The sequence below is a fragment of the Ostrinia furnacalis genome, unplaced genomic scaffold (genome assembly GCF_004193835.3).
Source record: "Ostrinia furnacalis isolate ACB-3 unplaced genomic scaffold, ASM419383v2 OfSCF7161, whole genome shotgun sequence".
Taxonomy (NCBI): Eukaryota; Metazoa; Arthropoda; class Insecta; order Lepidoptera; family Crambidae; genus Ostrinia; species Ostrinia furnacalis.
In genome coordinates this window covers 217,371-233,829 of record NW_021137400.1, presented here as the reverse complement: position 1 = coordinate 233,829, position 16,459 = coordinate 217,371, and the positions used below count along the sequence as shown (strand labels likewise).

Genomic DNA, 16,459 nt, shown 5'->3' with positions numbered 1-16,459 from the left:
TCGTAACACAACTAAACATGATGCCACAGTCAATGCATGTGTGTATGATGAACGAAATCACAATCGTCCGTTTTATTAACCTTATACCATTATTATAGAAATCTACATGACGTGTTCGTCACACAATCAACGGAATTATAATTCTATTGTTCTACTTCTTATTGGTAAATTGTAATTAGCGATAAATGGAAATGGAAGTACACACTAAAGACGATCTAGAGAAATGATGATGATTATGCTCTGTTTGTTGTAACTACTTTTAGACATACATAAAGTATTAGACCAGCACTTTTCTGTTGTTACTTCCAATGATTAAAGAATTAAAGATTCTAAAATTGTTAAATTGTAGAAGTCATACGTCAATTATACACACTATACTGAAAAACATAATAGAGAAGCTGAATTTGGTTTGTCAATAATTGTAAAAACAGTAGCGTTAATGAGAGGGATTGTTATTGACATTTATTTTGGCTCGGTGCGCGGCGGCTTACGAGACTGTACCGAGTGTGACGGATGCTTTGTTTCGCGCTTACGCCTTCGACGCCTTTTTGTCTTACTTTCCTACACCGCTAGCCTGCTATACATAGCTGCTTCAGTACGCCACTCATGACGTCCATCCATTCTATTATGGTGCTCATTAAGATGTAACATTTGATAATGAAGTTCGTTTGGAAGTTAGCGCAAAACTGACGTATAAACTGACTTGAAATTGTGAAAACGGAACACACGTGGGTGGGTGTAGTTCGCACTTGGCCGTTGATTACTATGATGATTGATGGACTCGTTCGGGATTTTATCGATGGTGATCTTTCTGAACTAAAAATCAATTAGGAAAGCGAAGGAAATTTAAATAGAGACAGGTGAACTTCCTTCGTATCGGTGAAAATCGTGGGTTGTGTGGTATGAGGCGTGCGTGAGTCAGATGTCTGACGAGCAACTGAACAGCTTGACGAATTCGCTGCGAGCGTTCCCTTTGGAATGTCCGCGCCATCGCCAGCGTCGTGCTTGCTGGCTCGGCTTACTGGCGATTTACGAGCTCTATAAAAGACCGCCTCCGTCCACAATAGCACAGAATAAGTAATAGTACAGGTACAGAAGGATTACTCCGCAAGACGATTTAAATAAATGCGAGTCTTGCTACGACGCGATACAGTGGAATTCAGCTCGCACAGCACTACGTACCTACAATTTTATTCACATACAAGTTTTGTCTCTTTCTATCGCGTGCCTCTGAACTCTTCTTACGCTGTTAGGGTTGCTGTCTAGTAAAAAAATAATTAATCTACTTATTTGTTATGAGGTACGTATGTAGGTAAGTACGCATTCATTATGGAAAACCTTGGGAGAGGCCTTTGCCCAGCAGTGGACGTCATTTATTTTGGCTGAAACGAACGAACGCATTCTGAGCAGTAGTCATGGTAGGTTAGGTTCCTATACTATCCTAACAATTATTGATTACCTACATGGTCAACATACCTTTCAGCATCTTTGGGAAGCGAAAAAAAAGATAAATCCGGTAGATTTCTTTTCGAATTTAAACACCCGAACGCCGCACAATAATATTTCTTTCTCTTTATGTCCATTTTTAAATAATACGTCGATCATAGAATTAGTTACTACAACGCACGCCAGCGTCCTGACGGGCACGCGCGTGACACTCGACTGATATAATACCCGCCGGCGGGGCGCTTCGCTGTAGGTAATTATCGGATGTACCGCGCGGAGTGAGCCAGGCCTGACAATAGTGGCTGCCTGTCGCGTGCATGTTTCCTTGCCTAATAATAGGCCAAAATTACCCCTAGCAATCGTTTCCACCCCTGTTTCTAATGAGTTCACCTGTTTTCTTTATTACTGTTTGCCACGTAATTCGAGTATTGTCTCCGTTTGTTTATCCTAAACATATTTCCAGTTATGTTTTTCTCCGTATTCGATATGCTGGTAGGGCCCAAAAGATAAGGAGACATGTAAAGTGCCCCATAAGGGCTACCTTTTCTTTTTTTATTATTTTCTATTGACGTTCATAAGTGCCACTTGTGGTCTAAACTGAATAAATATTTTTGATTTTGATTTTTGATTTTGATTTTGCTATTGAGTCTAAATAATTGAAACTAGTCATGATGTTCATAATGTGATTTACGAGCGCCGATTCAGATGCTTCTTATCGTTGGCTGTATTCATTTGCGTTTATTATTTACGAGAACGTAAGTATAGTGTGTATAATTCAGGCGCCTGGATAATAATTTATCATACCAGCAATGCTTGGGTAGACATTCTGATGCGTTCCGTTTGAAGTACTGCATTTGGTACGTTATATTGGTTGAACAGTGTTGATGAGATTTAATTGTTTATTGTTGCGCGCATCCCCTGGCTGGCGCATGTTTACTTTTCTGAAAATTAAACTTTGGGCAAGCATCTTATCACTCTTCCGAGGATCTCTGACTCACAGTTATTTGCAAAAATAACAACATAACGCATCAAAATAATGGTTCAGAGGAAATTCCTTTTGACAGAAATGTTTTTTCTGTATTTCTGCGAATCTATTACAATATCATCTTCAAGAACGTTGTAACACAACTGTATCACTATAGCGCACTAAGCACGTGGTCATGTGTTCATTGAAATATTTGCATTATTTCATTATACACATTTCAGTATCTTTGTACGCATGTTGTACTACTGAAACTAGACTGATGGATATTTTCATCAAAGTAAGCCTCTTCCACCTGGTCGTGTGTGAATATAGCCTTACGCGCGGGCACATAAAAGCTGTAAAACATGGTCGTTACCTCACCCTGAAATTAACTCGGGGTTGTTTATACACACGGGACGATTCCACTCATAAAGCGGTCGTTGGGTGAGTGTATTTCATGGAAGGCTGTAAATAAAGGCGTGTGTACGTTGAGGGAGCGCGAGGCGGGCGCGGGCGCCGCGCGACGCCGCCGTACCGCGAGGGTCGCCCTTGCGGCCGCGCGACGCTCCTCGCTATTTTCGGCCTCACATTCCTCGCGACTGTTTTTCAATCTAACGTGAAACGCATAACGCGCATGCCGCCTGTGCCTTTGTTTGCGCTCCCGCGATAAACGTACCGATACGTTGACGGTTTTGCCGCGGTTTACAAACTACTTTTTTTCTGTGTGTGCTCGATTTAACGACACCTGTGCGGTGAAATGTGCGTGTAGTGTCAAGTTTACCAGATAGGATAATGCAAAATAACAGTGAGTGGAACTGGTGCATTGGAAGCGTGATACGGACTAGTGCCTGAGTGGAGTTGAATGTGGCACTGATGGGGCCCACGCGGTTACCACCTACGCCTGAGGAGGAGGAGCCTCCTCAAGATGTTCCTCTGCTTTCATTGATCAAAACTCCGGACTCACCACCGATAAAATGCGATCTGTATGTCCTTTCAACTTATTTATTTCTTTATCGTTTAGCTGTGTTGTTTATGAAATCAATTTTTATCTTTGATTATTGCCTGATAACTACTATTTCGATTTAAAAGAGAAGCTATCTATTACAAAAATGTGTCTTATTTGTTAAATAAAAAGTAAATTAAGTAAAAATGTGCCCAGTACAGAGCATTAGTATTCCACATTTCCATTTCTAGTAAGAAACTGATAATATTTTCTTTACCGTAGTAGCTAACTAAGTAACCAACTATGTATCATAACAGTAAGTAAAAAAGAGTAAAACTTATAAAATAAAATTATTCAGTGTTTGAAACTTCCAAGTACGAGTATCGTACATAAGCATTTCTATTATAATCGTTTTCTGGTATAGTTAATGTAAACAGGTGTTTATTTATTTATTCATTTGCTACACTAACCAACAAGGTCGGAGTCATAATATGTACTACAAAACACGTTGTAGTCGAAACATATTGTTGATATTATGAATAGTAAATAGGTAATTACACTTACATTTTCAAAATTTATAGTTAACTTTAGTAGCGGTAAATATTAGTTGAATAGAATACATATCTGCTCGTGCAGATTTCTTGAAATAATGCTAGATAGAACATGATAATTTGAATATAAAATATTGAATCTCAGGTGAGATACGAACCCACGTTACCAGCTTGATACAAGTAAAAGATATTTATAATGTGTCACTCACCACTCGCTAGATTCGTCCTTTGGTTTCAATGAAAACGTCTAAATTTAATCGGCACGATTGTTTACATATTTCATGGAAGTCGAATTTAACTCATCAACTATTTCTATAACGACACGTAGATTGGTCTTGTATGCGGTATCCCGTGACGTCATCGCGAGCGGATGGCCGACGACTCGGCGCGGTCTCATGAAACGCACTTTGTAACTCGAAAGCGTCACAATTCACGACTTCTGCCGCCCACCACATTCATGGGCGGTTTAATTCATGCCTGTAGAGACAAATTGTAGCAGGGCAGGCTAATGATGATGAGAGACAAATTGTGTGCCCTATTAATACGTGTCGCTACCCTTTATTTTCATCTCCAAATAAACAAATGAACGGCTTTTATTGTGCAAAATTGGGTTAAAGCGTTTATGCAAACTCCGTTGGCTCCTACAGCTACACACCGACGTTTATCTTTTAATAACCAATAAATTCGCTTTAATTTCCTTAACATGTAAATATTTAATTACTTCTTTCTTTGAGAATGACCTTTGCGTTGCGATTAAGGGCCGATTTTTCAATCGTCAGATAACTTTAAACTGAAGAATAACTTTGGCACATTGACAGTTTTAGTATTGGAATTATGTCAAAATGACAAGTTTATTCTATAGTTAAAAGATATCTGACGATTGAAAAATCAGCCCTAAAAAAACAAACCGTGAAGATATCGAGTTATTCTTCCGTCCAAAATAATCCATATTAGAGTTAGACCGGAAACAGTGAACTTTTTCCGGGTTTAATGAAATTTACACTGTTTGAATATTAAGGTAAAGAGATCTTCGTTCCGTTTTCTATCCATCTTTGTCTCTAACTTTTTTTGCATAATTTGATATGTCGAGTATCATGTAGCTCAGTTGCCAGTCTGTCATAATTAAATAACATAAATATCCTTCATTTAAACCTATGGTTTACGACGTGTAATGTTATATCAATCGATGATCAATAGAGCATAACAAAAGGTGACTAGCTATTTTAGCAGTAATGTCCATAAGAAAAGCGTCTATATTTGAATGGAGTATGTTTCCTGGTCCACATATGTTTTTTATCATAACTATGAAATTATTTTGTTGCGATTGAAGACTCGGTAATCGTTTCCTTTCTTCCTGGTTTATGTATATTTATTTAATTAAAAGTTGGGAGTTATCGCAAATACAAAGATGATAATATTCTATTAAACAAAAATGTATATTCATTTTACATGTACTCCAAGAGCGAAAATGGTATTTCAGTTATTGCCCATCATTCCCCATCAGCTTTAGACCATTAAAACCCTTGCTCTTTTCTAACGTTACGGAAAGGACTTCTTCAGAGTTCGGAGTTAGCCATCCATATGTTAATTCCTTCAAATTAGCAGACTTTTTTCAACATAAGGTTCCGTATGTACGGAGTCCGTACGATCAAGTTGGCACATCAAGCCTAGGACATCTTATACACTTGTATTAGGTGATATTTCGCAATACAATAGTGTATTCCGATGTGCTTTCGACTGTACAACAGCTTATAAATACTCAAAGCATGTATGTTTTTATATGTCCGACTTCGTCATTGGCAAACACAAAAAGTTTTCGATATGCATGATTTATTGTAGATTTAGTACCAGACGCTTCAAACAAAACAACCGTGCTTATTCAATACGCACTTCTTATCTATTTTTCAACGAACATGTTACGATGGAAATATGTGTTTTCATTGGTGGAAATATGAATGAACATACTACAATGTAATAGGTATTCTTTTAGTAGTGCGGGAACATCACGAATTAAATGTAAACGATATGAAGTAATATGTATAAGTAACCAAATAAGCCGTAGAATGACAGAAGATTTGTACTGTATCTTTTAACGAACGATAATGCTGTTTCACGAGAGGTACAGTTTTTTTCTTGAGCGAACAGAAACTTTGCCTGTATGATACAGTGGTCGTAGGACAGCCTAGGTCAGAAAGGATGGTATAATATTATCCATCAGTGGACGACAATTTTCCTATATTTGTTATAGCATAACCACAACATCACCACGGAAAGACGTAATGCAAGCCTCCCCCACCCGTTATACCGGCGATCTGGTGAAGTATGCATGAAGCGCAGAACAGGTCGCTGTAAACATCCTTAGGAGGCCTTTGTCCTTAAATGTTCTGCTTTCGGCTACTCGGCTTTCCTATCATTTTTTGTGGAAAAAAAAACTGTTATGACGGTACTCTTTACCACCAACTCAATTGCGTAGTGGACTCCCTAGTCAATTGCCATAATTTAATGAGTTCTCAAAACACGACACTGCCATAGAGTTTGTATGGCAATGGGGAATATGGCGTCATCAGGTCGCGAACTCAATTGACACGAACAAAATTTAGTTTAGGTATCGGGACTATTCCCACCTCTCGTCTCCACCACTGCAACTCCTGTGAAGCCAGGATCTACAGCTTGACCGCCAGTAAAAACCCAACCAGTAAAGGTCAAGTTTGTCCCGGGGGAATGTTAAACTGTCATTGGACCCGCAACGAAATTAATCAGAAGAACATAGGAGGAATTTGAAGTTAAGGTTCGACTTCCCTCCATTGCAAAATGGATGACAGGTGACAAACAAAGGTTTAGTAGCAACCTATAAGAAAAGATATGCACCACGGGGTACCTATCTTATGAGCTACCTGCCAATAATATTTATCACAAAATAGATTAAAAGCACGGAAATGTTTCCTTGTTGCGACAAGATCGATGTAATAAATTGCAGAAACAGATGTAGGTGTTGTATTAAATTAAGCATTATGTCACGTCCATGTTTCCAAAGATCACACTCCCACAAGATATGATGGGCAGACTGCTCATGACTGACTTCATAAGTGGTTAGTTAGTTTAGGTATGCTAACTGCAACTGTCCTTTTGTTGCAGGGTGCTGGGCCCGACGGCGGTGCTGCAGCTGGCCGAGCGCGACGAGCCGCCGCCCACCAACGCGCGCCCTCTCTACTCCTTCGCCATGCGCGGCGCCGTCATATGCTTCTCCGGCTTCCGGAAGAAGGATGAGCTTGTAAGTACCACACTTTTTCAGACACTTACGAGAATCCTACGATTCTATATTGTTCAGTTCAGACCACACATGGAAATGCTGTATAGCTTTGGCCACTGGCATACGGAATAGGGAATTTTAGAGGCTACGCAAACGTAGACACTTTTAGTTACCGATACGGCACACCATCACAGGGAAAGATGGTGTAATGGTGTCAAGTAAAAGCAACTCGGCATAAAAAGTGGCGCAGAGTGGCTGATTTCAAAGAAATATTCACTGGTTGGTAGCTTGTTTTACCACACAAGATATGTGTCTTAAGTTTTTGTACAGCCTTTTACGAATTTGCGAATACATCATAAAGTTTTCTTTTTTACCGATTAGTCCGCCACAATACTGAAACTACGTATTTCTTTTGTTCCTTTTCAACCAAGGCGATTACGTCTATTAACCTTAAACATTTAACATACCGATGTTAAGTATTTAAAAATTCCTTGTAGCAATAAACTATTTTAAATTCGTTAGTATTATGGTAGTCTCGCTTGACGAAACTTTAAATATAAACAGTAAAGCGTTGAATTTTATTAGTGATGGTAGATTAAACAAATGCATTCATAAATTATATTCCTGAAAAGGAATTTGACCTTCAATTAAACTTAGCCTTTTCTTCATCTTCTTCTTCTTCGTCTTAGCCCGTGGTTCTGTTCATGTGGGTTTCAAAAGCCACATTTACGCGTGATGGATGTGTTCTTAAGAAATTACTTTTTAGAAGAATTTAAATTCACTAGCGAAGACACGGCCAATGTCTAGTACTAGTATAAATACAGGGTTATCCTTTCCAGACGTACCTGATAAACCTAATACACTACATGGGCGGCTCGATCCGAAAGGACATGTCGAGTAAAGTGACGCACCTCATAGCGGCGGCGGCTACCGGTGAGAAATACCGGTACGCGTCCGGTTTCGGGCTACCGGTGCTGGCCAGCTCGTGGGTCGACGCTTGCTGGCAGCGCCGGGACGACCCCGCATGCTCTGCCACAGATGATGATATTATTGTAAGTACTCTTCTTGCTTATGCTTCAACCACACCAAGGTCGCGCGACCCATGATAGTTCACGCGACTTGTCATTTCCCTATGATCGCGCCGGCGATGGCGATCCGCACGCGTTGGTGTGGTTGAAGCTATAATATGGTAGTAAAAACTATGAGTTGGCAACGAATTTATCTTGGTCGTCAGATAATAATCAGTTGAGTTCAAATCGCGGTATCCTAATCAAACTGAGACATACTGATAAAGTGAAGCCGTTCTCTAAAAAATAATACTAGAATTTAATAAAATTCTAGCGTCTTCTTAGCCGAGGCGCAGACCATCGATTTTTCGTCGACCGATAGTTTATTCGAGCAGTTGATCAGTATGGGCATGTATGGAAGTGCGCACATTACACCGATTTGATTTGGCCGATTCTTCTTACAAATTAAAATCGGGCCCAACTATCGGCCAACTAAAAATCGGTGGTCTGCGCCTAGTCTTAAAGATAAAATATTTAGGATATGATTTGAAATGCCTTCGAAATATTTGTATAGTTAATAAGTAGATAAATGTGTGAGAATGATTATGACAAAGCCCCTTTTCTTGCAGAAAGAGCATAAGCTAAAAGTGTTCGCCGGCGCTCGCGTGTGCTTCGTGGGCTTCCCCGAGGATGAGACGCAGCATATGGCCGAGGTCCTGGCCAGCAATGGCGGCAGCACCTGTCCGCTCGACGATCCCGATTGCACGCACGTCGTGAGTACTTCTTTCTACTACTACACCACACAACCACTGTAAAATTCAAAACTTCTACCAACCAAGGCAAAGAACACAAACACTACGCATTTTATTTTAATTGCAGAACATTTACCCCCGAATACTTTGCATACCTGATTATTTATATACTTTATGCCACATTAGTACTAATTTTAGCCTTATGAAGTCAGCATGCACGTAGCACCTTGGGATCACAAATCACTCTTTAGTTAGTTACATAGTAGACAATATAAATTAGCTAGTTGCTCATTATTTCGGTACGACGACAAGTTTTATATTACACCTCCTACCTTCTTCCGATGACTGCACTATTTAGGATGCGATCTTCAATGTCAGCCATTGTTTGTTTAACAGTTTACCTACAAACATTATTACTTCATTGCGGCTCAATGCCACAGCCTAGCGATTACATAAGCAAACATTTGCGTTTTAATATTCCGAATTGTAACCGCAATTTTGTTGAACAAACATTCATATCATGTTTTATGTTTACTATTCATACAAGTTGTTGAATATATCATTATACATTTATTTTACGGTACGCAAACACTTGAGGGTGCTGACTCCGTCTCCCTACCACGTCCCTGACCGCACGGCGTTAAGTCGACCCATTGTTTTGTTTGTTTTATCACAATTCACCTTTCAATGTTTTGTCAAATGGTATATGATGTCATCTATGTAGATATGCACCTACTCATTTTGCTTAAACACTCATTTCACGTGCATAAAAAAATATAAAATCACAAAAGTGTTTGTTTCGTTAGTCTATGTTTATAATGCTTGTGTCTGCACAAAACTTTCGTCGGAGTGTTGTGGATACACAGACATTTCCGAACCGTCCGCGGAGTACTCACATCTTGAACGATCTTCGCTACTGAAAACGTTACTTGAAAACTGCTGACTATTAAAAATAGAATCAGATGCTACAAACAATCTTTGCTCTTGTCTATTGCTTTCTCTGTGTTTAACTGCCTATGTCACGATAAATACAGTCGTGCATGTTTGTATCGGAATGGCTTCATTACATCATTGCGTGGTGTGTTTCACACATGTTTCAGGTAATGGCCAATGGGGAGACTTTCGGTCGTTCGCTTATCCTGTCACCTCACCCGAACACACCCAACTCCTCCGCAAAGCCCTCCCGCGCCACTCCCAATCGCTCTCAGTCCACTCCCAAAAGCTCTCTCTACCGCAGGCTGTCCGCCAGGCTCTCGGGCCGACGCAACAGCCCTAACGTGCAAAGCGCCGACGCTGTAGACGACCAAGCTCACGACCAAAGGGAAAAACGAATACAACTCGCAAGAAACAGTATTAGAGAAAAACAATTAGCTGGCAAAGACCAGCTCGATACCAGTATTATGTATGTAGGAAAGTCTTTCTTTGATGATATGTGTTCAAACAACGACAGCAAAAGCCCCTCAAACATCGAACATGTTGAGTTAAGGAAATATAAATCTCCTGGCAAAGAAAACAAAGATATGTCTCAACTAGCTCACGACACTAATAAACTAAATGTTAAGGATAAACGAGAAGTATTTAGAAATAAATCTATAAACGTATTTAATTTAGTAGATTGTTTAACGGAGGCGGGATCTCTCCATTCTTCCCTGACTAAAAGTTTATGTGACTTAGATGCTAAAGATGATTTATTACAACCGAACTCGGCCACTAACAAGGAGTTACAGCAGTCGACCACCACAATTTCGTCAGGAAAGAAGAGGAGTCGAAATTCTACTGACTCTAATTTCCATGTCAGCTCCGTGGACGCTAATCTCTCTCCAGACAAAGGGGAAGAGAGCAATTGGAAGTCGATAAAAAGATTAAAAATCAAAGATTCCTTCAAGTTTAAGAATAGGCCTACTATTTTCAAAAGAACCAAGAAAGATTCTGTATCGAAAACTACGGGCGATATAACCGTTGAACCGGTGAGCCCAGAGAGTGTAAAGCCGACCGATCCGGCCGGGGAATATATCGCTTCTACATCCTCGCCTATCAGAGAAGACGACAATACCTCAATCTGTTCAATAAATACTAGTAAACAATCAGGATTTTTTGATATTTCGTTCGCCTCAATAAGGAGTTCTAAAACTGTCAAATCTGCATCCAAACTACGCAGGAGTGTGAAGTCATTTACCGCTTCCTTCAGGAGCGAAAGGAAGAAGAAATACGAAAAGAGGTCCGACAGAAACACAGTCGAAGTCGACGCCTGCCATTTGCCACCCGATTTCAGGAACGTATCTACACCAAAGAGGGAGCTAGACGAGATGAACTTGGACATTTCACCCGTGCAAGTGGACACGGTGGACAGCACGGAAATGACGACCCCGCTGAAAGGGCCCGAGGTAGACGAGCTAGACGAGTCCACGGTTTTTAAAACGCCTCAGAGCGTCTGGCTGAGAGCTCACCGCCACTCGATATGCGTGGCGCCCCCTCCCGTCCCGCCCGCCCCGCCCGCGCGCGACCAGCCGCCGCCCGCCTCGTCGCTCCCCATCCGCGACGCTCGCGCCATATCGCAATGCCATGGAATATCGCTGCCGGTACTAACACCATTTAATTCAGTACTAAATATTAGTTTTAGATTAACGTGCCACTCAATTTTTCCTCCGATTTTAAGATCCGATTACGATCAGGGACCTAACTTCATTTTCCTCGCTGGGTGCATGCCTGTTACGAACGGAACATCGTCACCACAGTTCGAACGCTTCGTAGGGCGTGCACATCTGGGTACGCTGTATCTATAAAAATTAGGCCGAGGAATGCTCAGCGGCAACTTAGAAAATCGGTGGTGGTTATAGAGTAGTCGCCGAGATGGTTGGACGCATAGTAATGGTTGTATTATTCAGGTGGTGGACGAGCACAACACAGTTATCGCGCCGGAGTGCAACCCGCGGGCGCACATCGTCAAAGCCGAGTGGTTCTGGGCGTCCGTCCAGAACGAGGAGGCGCAGGATGAGAAGGATTATCTGTACAAAGATGTAAGTGTCCTCAAGATATTTATTAAATTAATGTTTTTGTTAATTACCCATTTACTTTTTATTGTGAGTCTTGTTTAATATGATAAAATAGAGTATCTCTACCATGTTAACGAGTTGTTTTAGAACAATTTTATTGTTGATGATATTTATTTATTTAGGAAAACCAGAGTTTTACAGTGTTTTATTTTTCTGTTTTATATTTTTAATTTGAATTAGTAACTTAACAAATTATCGATACCACCATACCATACAGTACTGATAACAGATCAACTAAAATAGAAAAACATGGGTATTAATGCGACATTTATGATTGTGTTACATTATGTACTCACAGTTTGACGTTTCGGCTGCTATGCTGCAGCCGTGGTCACAAGCAGACTACATACAGATTGTTTCATAGTAGAGATGAGACGTATTTACTAGAACAGATCCACACACTAGGTATTTTACAGTACTAAGTGGCACCTATTCCAATTTTTAAAATACTTGATCCACCTAGTATTTTTTAAATTACACGATTTCCGACCCTACCATCAAAGTAATAGAGGTTATTATTGCATAATCCGTAGTCGTCCACCTAGTATTTTTTAAATTGTACGATTTCCGACCCTACCATCAAAGTAATAGAGGTTATTATTGCATAATCCGTAGTCGTGTATTACGCGCACCGCGTATTTCTCGCTAAGCTTATGTGCGAACGTAGAGATTCACTCCGTCTCTGTCTGACAAACAAATTTGAGCGCAGGCAGGTGTGAGATAGGAATAGCCTGTCGAAGTATGAAGGGAGGATATCAATAAATCAACAGCCCGCAAAAACATTATTATTCAATTTCAAATTGCATTATTAATACTACGGTTGTATCTTTTCAAAGAAAATTGTATTTTAAAGTCATAATACGTGGATTAGTCCGCACTAGTCGCGTCAAGTATGGTAAATTACTACGTACTAGGTGGAATAGGTATTTGGATCAAGTATTAATAAATACTTGGAATAGGTGCACCTAGTATCAAATTTACCTAGTATAACCCATCTCTATTTCATAGGGTCTATAGTAGTATGTTTCGTGTTTAGTACCTCAGCGAGTTGTCGCGGCGTTCGTCCGTGGGCGGCGCGTGCGCGGGCGCGCTAAGCGAGGAAGGCACGGGCACGCCGGGCGCAGGCGTGGGCTCGGGCAACGCGGGCGCGGGCAGCACGCCGGCCCAGCTGCAGCGGCTTCGCAAGCGCAAGCTGAAAGGAGGCGACGCTGCGTTGCACAAGCGACGATCGTCTGTGGGCGACGCAGTTCTTCTAAGTTTGTCTGGAAACCTTCTGGATTGCACGCCCTCGCCAGATGGCAAGCAGCTATTAGAAGGTTAGTATCATGCGAAATCAGGTAATTTGTTTTACGCGCAAGCGCAAGCTGAAAGGGGGCGATGCTGCGCTGCATAAGCGACGCTCGTCTGTGGGCGACGCGGTTCTTCTCAGCTTGTCTGGAAACCTGCTAGACTGCACGCCCTCGCCGGATGGCAAGCAGCTATTAGAAGGTTAGTGTCATGCGAGATCAGATTTACAGACATTGTTTACGTGCTAGCGCAAGTTGAAAGGAGGCGACGCGGCTTTGCATAAGAGACGATCGTCTGTGGGAGATGCGGTTCTTCTCAGCTTATCTGGGAACCTTCTGGACTGCACGCCCTCGCCGGATGGCAAGCAGCTATTAGAAGGTTAGTATTATGCGAGATCAGATTTACAGACATTGTTTACGTGCTAGCGCAAGTTAAAAGGGGGCGACGCCGCGTTGCACAAGAGACGATCGTCTGTGGGAGATGCGGTTCTTCTCAGCTTGTCTGGGAACCTTCTGGATTGCACGCCCTCGCCAGATGGCAAGCAGCTATTAGAAGGTTAGTACTGTGCGAGATCCGATGTATTAACGAGCTAGCGCAAGCTACGCGGGGGCAATGTCGCGTTGCACAAGAGACGCTCGTCTGTTTAAATTGCATGCCCTCGCCCGATGGCAAGCAACTATTAGAAGGTTAGTATCATGCGAAATCAGGTAAAGTTTTTACGCGCAAGCGCAAGCTGAAAGGAGGCGACGCGGCTTTGCATAAGAGACGATCGTCTGTGGGAGATGCGGTTCTTCTCAGCTTGTCTGGGAACCTGCTAGACTGCACGCCCTCGCCAGATGGCAAGCAGCTATTAGAAGGTTAGTATCATGCGAAATCAGATACATTGTTTACATGCTAGCACAAGTTAAAAGGGGGCGACGTCGCGTTGCACAAACGACGCTCGTCTGTGGGCGACGCAGTTCTTTTCAGCTTATCTGGCAACCTGCTGGATTGCACGCCCTCGCCGGATGGCAAGCAGCTATTAGAAGGTTAGTAAAATCAGGTACATTTTTTACTCGCAAGCGCAAGCTGAAAGGGGGCGACGCTCGTCTGTGGGAGATGCGGTTCATCTCAGCTTGTCTGGGAACCTGCTAGACTGCACGCCCTCGCCAGATGGCAAGCAGCTATTAGAAGGTTAGTGTCATGCGAGATCAGATTTACAAACATTGTTTTTTGCCCCCTTTCAACTTGCGCTAGCACGTAGCGCAAGCTGAAAGGGGGCGACGCTGCGTTGCACAAGCGACGCTCGTCTGTGGGAGATGCGGTTCTTCTCAGCTTGTCTGGAAACCTGCTAGACTGCACGCCCTCGCCGGATGGCAAGCAGCTTTTAGAAGGTTAGTACTGTGTATATGTAGATTATATTATTTACGAGTTAGCGCAAGCTGCGCGTGGGGGCGACGCGACACTGCGTTGCGCAAGTGATGCTCCCCCGTGGAAGATGCTGTATTGCTGAGTCTATCAGGGAACCTGCTGGATTGTACGCCCTCTCTAGATGGCAAGCAGCTATTAGAAGGTATGAGATTAGTTTGAAACATTACTTACGAGTCAGCGCAATCTGCGCGGGATTGATGCCGCGCTACACAAGCGGTGCTCGTCTGTGAGAGGTTCCGTGCTGCTGAGTCTATCAGGGACGCTCCCGGCCACTTGCAAGTAGCTACTGTGCGAGATCAGATACATTATCGAGATACCGTTACACTTCAAATTGATGTCGTCCTAAATACCTTATTATCCTAAAGTTGAATACCGCTAAACATAAAACACTCGTAAACATTTAGACTGAATTGAAATGATTTCCTATATTACATTGAAGTTCTGATTTTTTCTGGAAAGTTTTTACGGCCAATTATTCCTAGAAAATGCCATTATTCAACTAACTAATGAATTGTGATATCTAAGAAATTGCAATCGCAAACTACACCAAATGACTAAGAAGAAGTAAGGAAGGAAATTGTACGGCGTTTTCTACGAAATATCCGCCTCATCGGCGAAACGTAACATTTATCTTGATATTGTATAATTTGATATTGAGTAATAAAATAATCGTTTTGTTATAGAATCGGAAGTTCCAGACAATGTTGTCAGGAAATTGATGTCCCCTCGACACCAAGTCTTCATGGAGCTCCTCCAAACGGAATCCAACTACGTTGGGATATTGCATACTATAGTCACTGTAAGTATTCATCATTAAGTCGATTGTCATGTATTTATGAAATATAATGGATACTTATAGATCTTACTATTGTTTTAGATGTTCAAACAACCCTTGGAAGAAATGGTGGAGGAGGAAATCAGTAATGGGAAAATTCAAGCATTGCTCAATAACACAGAACTGAAAAATATTTTTGGAAACTTACCGCCTATTTATGAATTGCATCAGTAAGTACCTATACAAATCATCTTGCAAGCAAACCAGTATCTTATTTACAAAACTCACAAAACTCAGTAGTTCAGTGTACCAATTAGCTCACCAAATTTTTCTTGTAAACAAACATTATTGAGTCACAACTTTGCTTTTCCTTTCGTTTATTCTTGATGTAAATGTATTGGATGATCGTTCCTAATTCATAAGTTACGATCGTTGATTCAATTGAATCTAAATGTTACCTTATGTTACTGTTATTGCCGCAATGTTGCTGTGCAATATTGCCAGAAACAATTTCGTTACCGTAATGTTCTGTGGCGCAGGTGGCATGCTAGAAAAGCTAGCTTAATTTCTCTCATACCTAATAACCGTAATGTTACCGGGCCACATTTCTAGAGACAAACTCAGGTGCATGCTAGAAGAGCTGAGTTAATTTTATCCGAACGTTACCTATTATACTGTTAACTACCCCAATGTCGCTGGGCAATATTGCCAGAAACAGTTTCGTTACCAATAAGTTCCGTATTGTCTTGTCGAAGTTTCGTTACCAAAGTTTTCCGCGTCGCAGGTGTTGACTTAATTTTATCAGACTGCTACCATTATGCCAGAAACAGTCTCGTTACCACTGTTCTGTGTCGCAGTTTTCTTACCAAAGTTTTCCGTGTCGCAGGCGCATGCAGGAGGAGTTGACTCAATTTTATCCAAGTGTTACCATAGATTGATATGTACTCTTAATTACCGCAATGATGCCGTGCAATATTTCCAAGACAATCAAGTGTTTCGTGTCGCGCGCATGTTAGAGGAG

General features: G+C 41.5%; 1 protein-coding gene across 8 annotated transcripts in view; it reads left to right on the top strand.

The window, feature by feature from the left end:
* pbl (epithelial cell transforming 2 pebble) overlaps positions 1–16,459 on the top strand; it is a 32,608-nt gene that overhangs the window by 7,759 nt on the left and 8,390 nt on the right. For 4 of the 8 annotated variants that reach the window (XM_028319272.1, XM_028319273.1, XM_028319269.1 and 1 more), the window contains exons 3-10: positions 7,040–7,175; positions 7,994–8,206; positions 8,791–8,934; positions 10,014–11,492; positions 11,799–11,930; positions 13,003–13,282; positions 15,347–15,462; positions 15,541–15,668. In XM_028319272.1, the coding sequence (XP_028175073.1) occupies positions 7,040–7,175; positions 7,994–8,206; positions 8,791–8,934; positions 10,014–11,492; positions 11,799–11,930; positions 13,003–13,282; positions 15,347–15,462; positions 15,541–15,668 (2,628 nt within the window). Of the gene's footprint in view, positions 1–3,036; positions 3,394–7,039; positions 7,176–7,993; positions 8,207–8,790; positions 8,935–10,013; positions 11,493–11,798; positions 11,931–13,002; positions 13,283–13,517; positions 13,632–15,346; positions 15,463–15,540; positions 15,669–16,459 lie in introns of those variants that run through there. The other 4 variants (XM_028319270.1, XM_028319274.1, XM_028319275.1 and 1 more) reach the window with 3 other exon arrangements.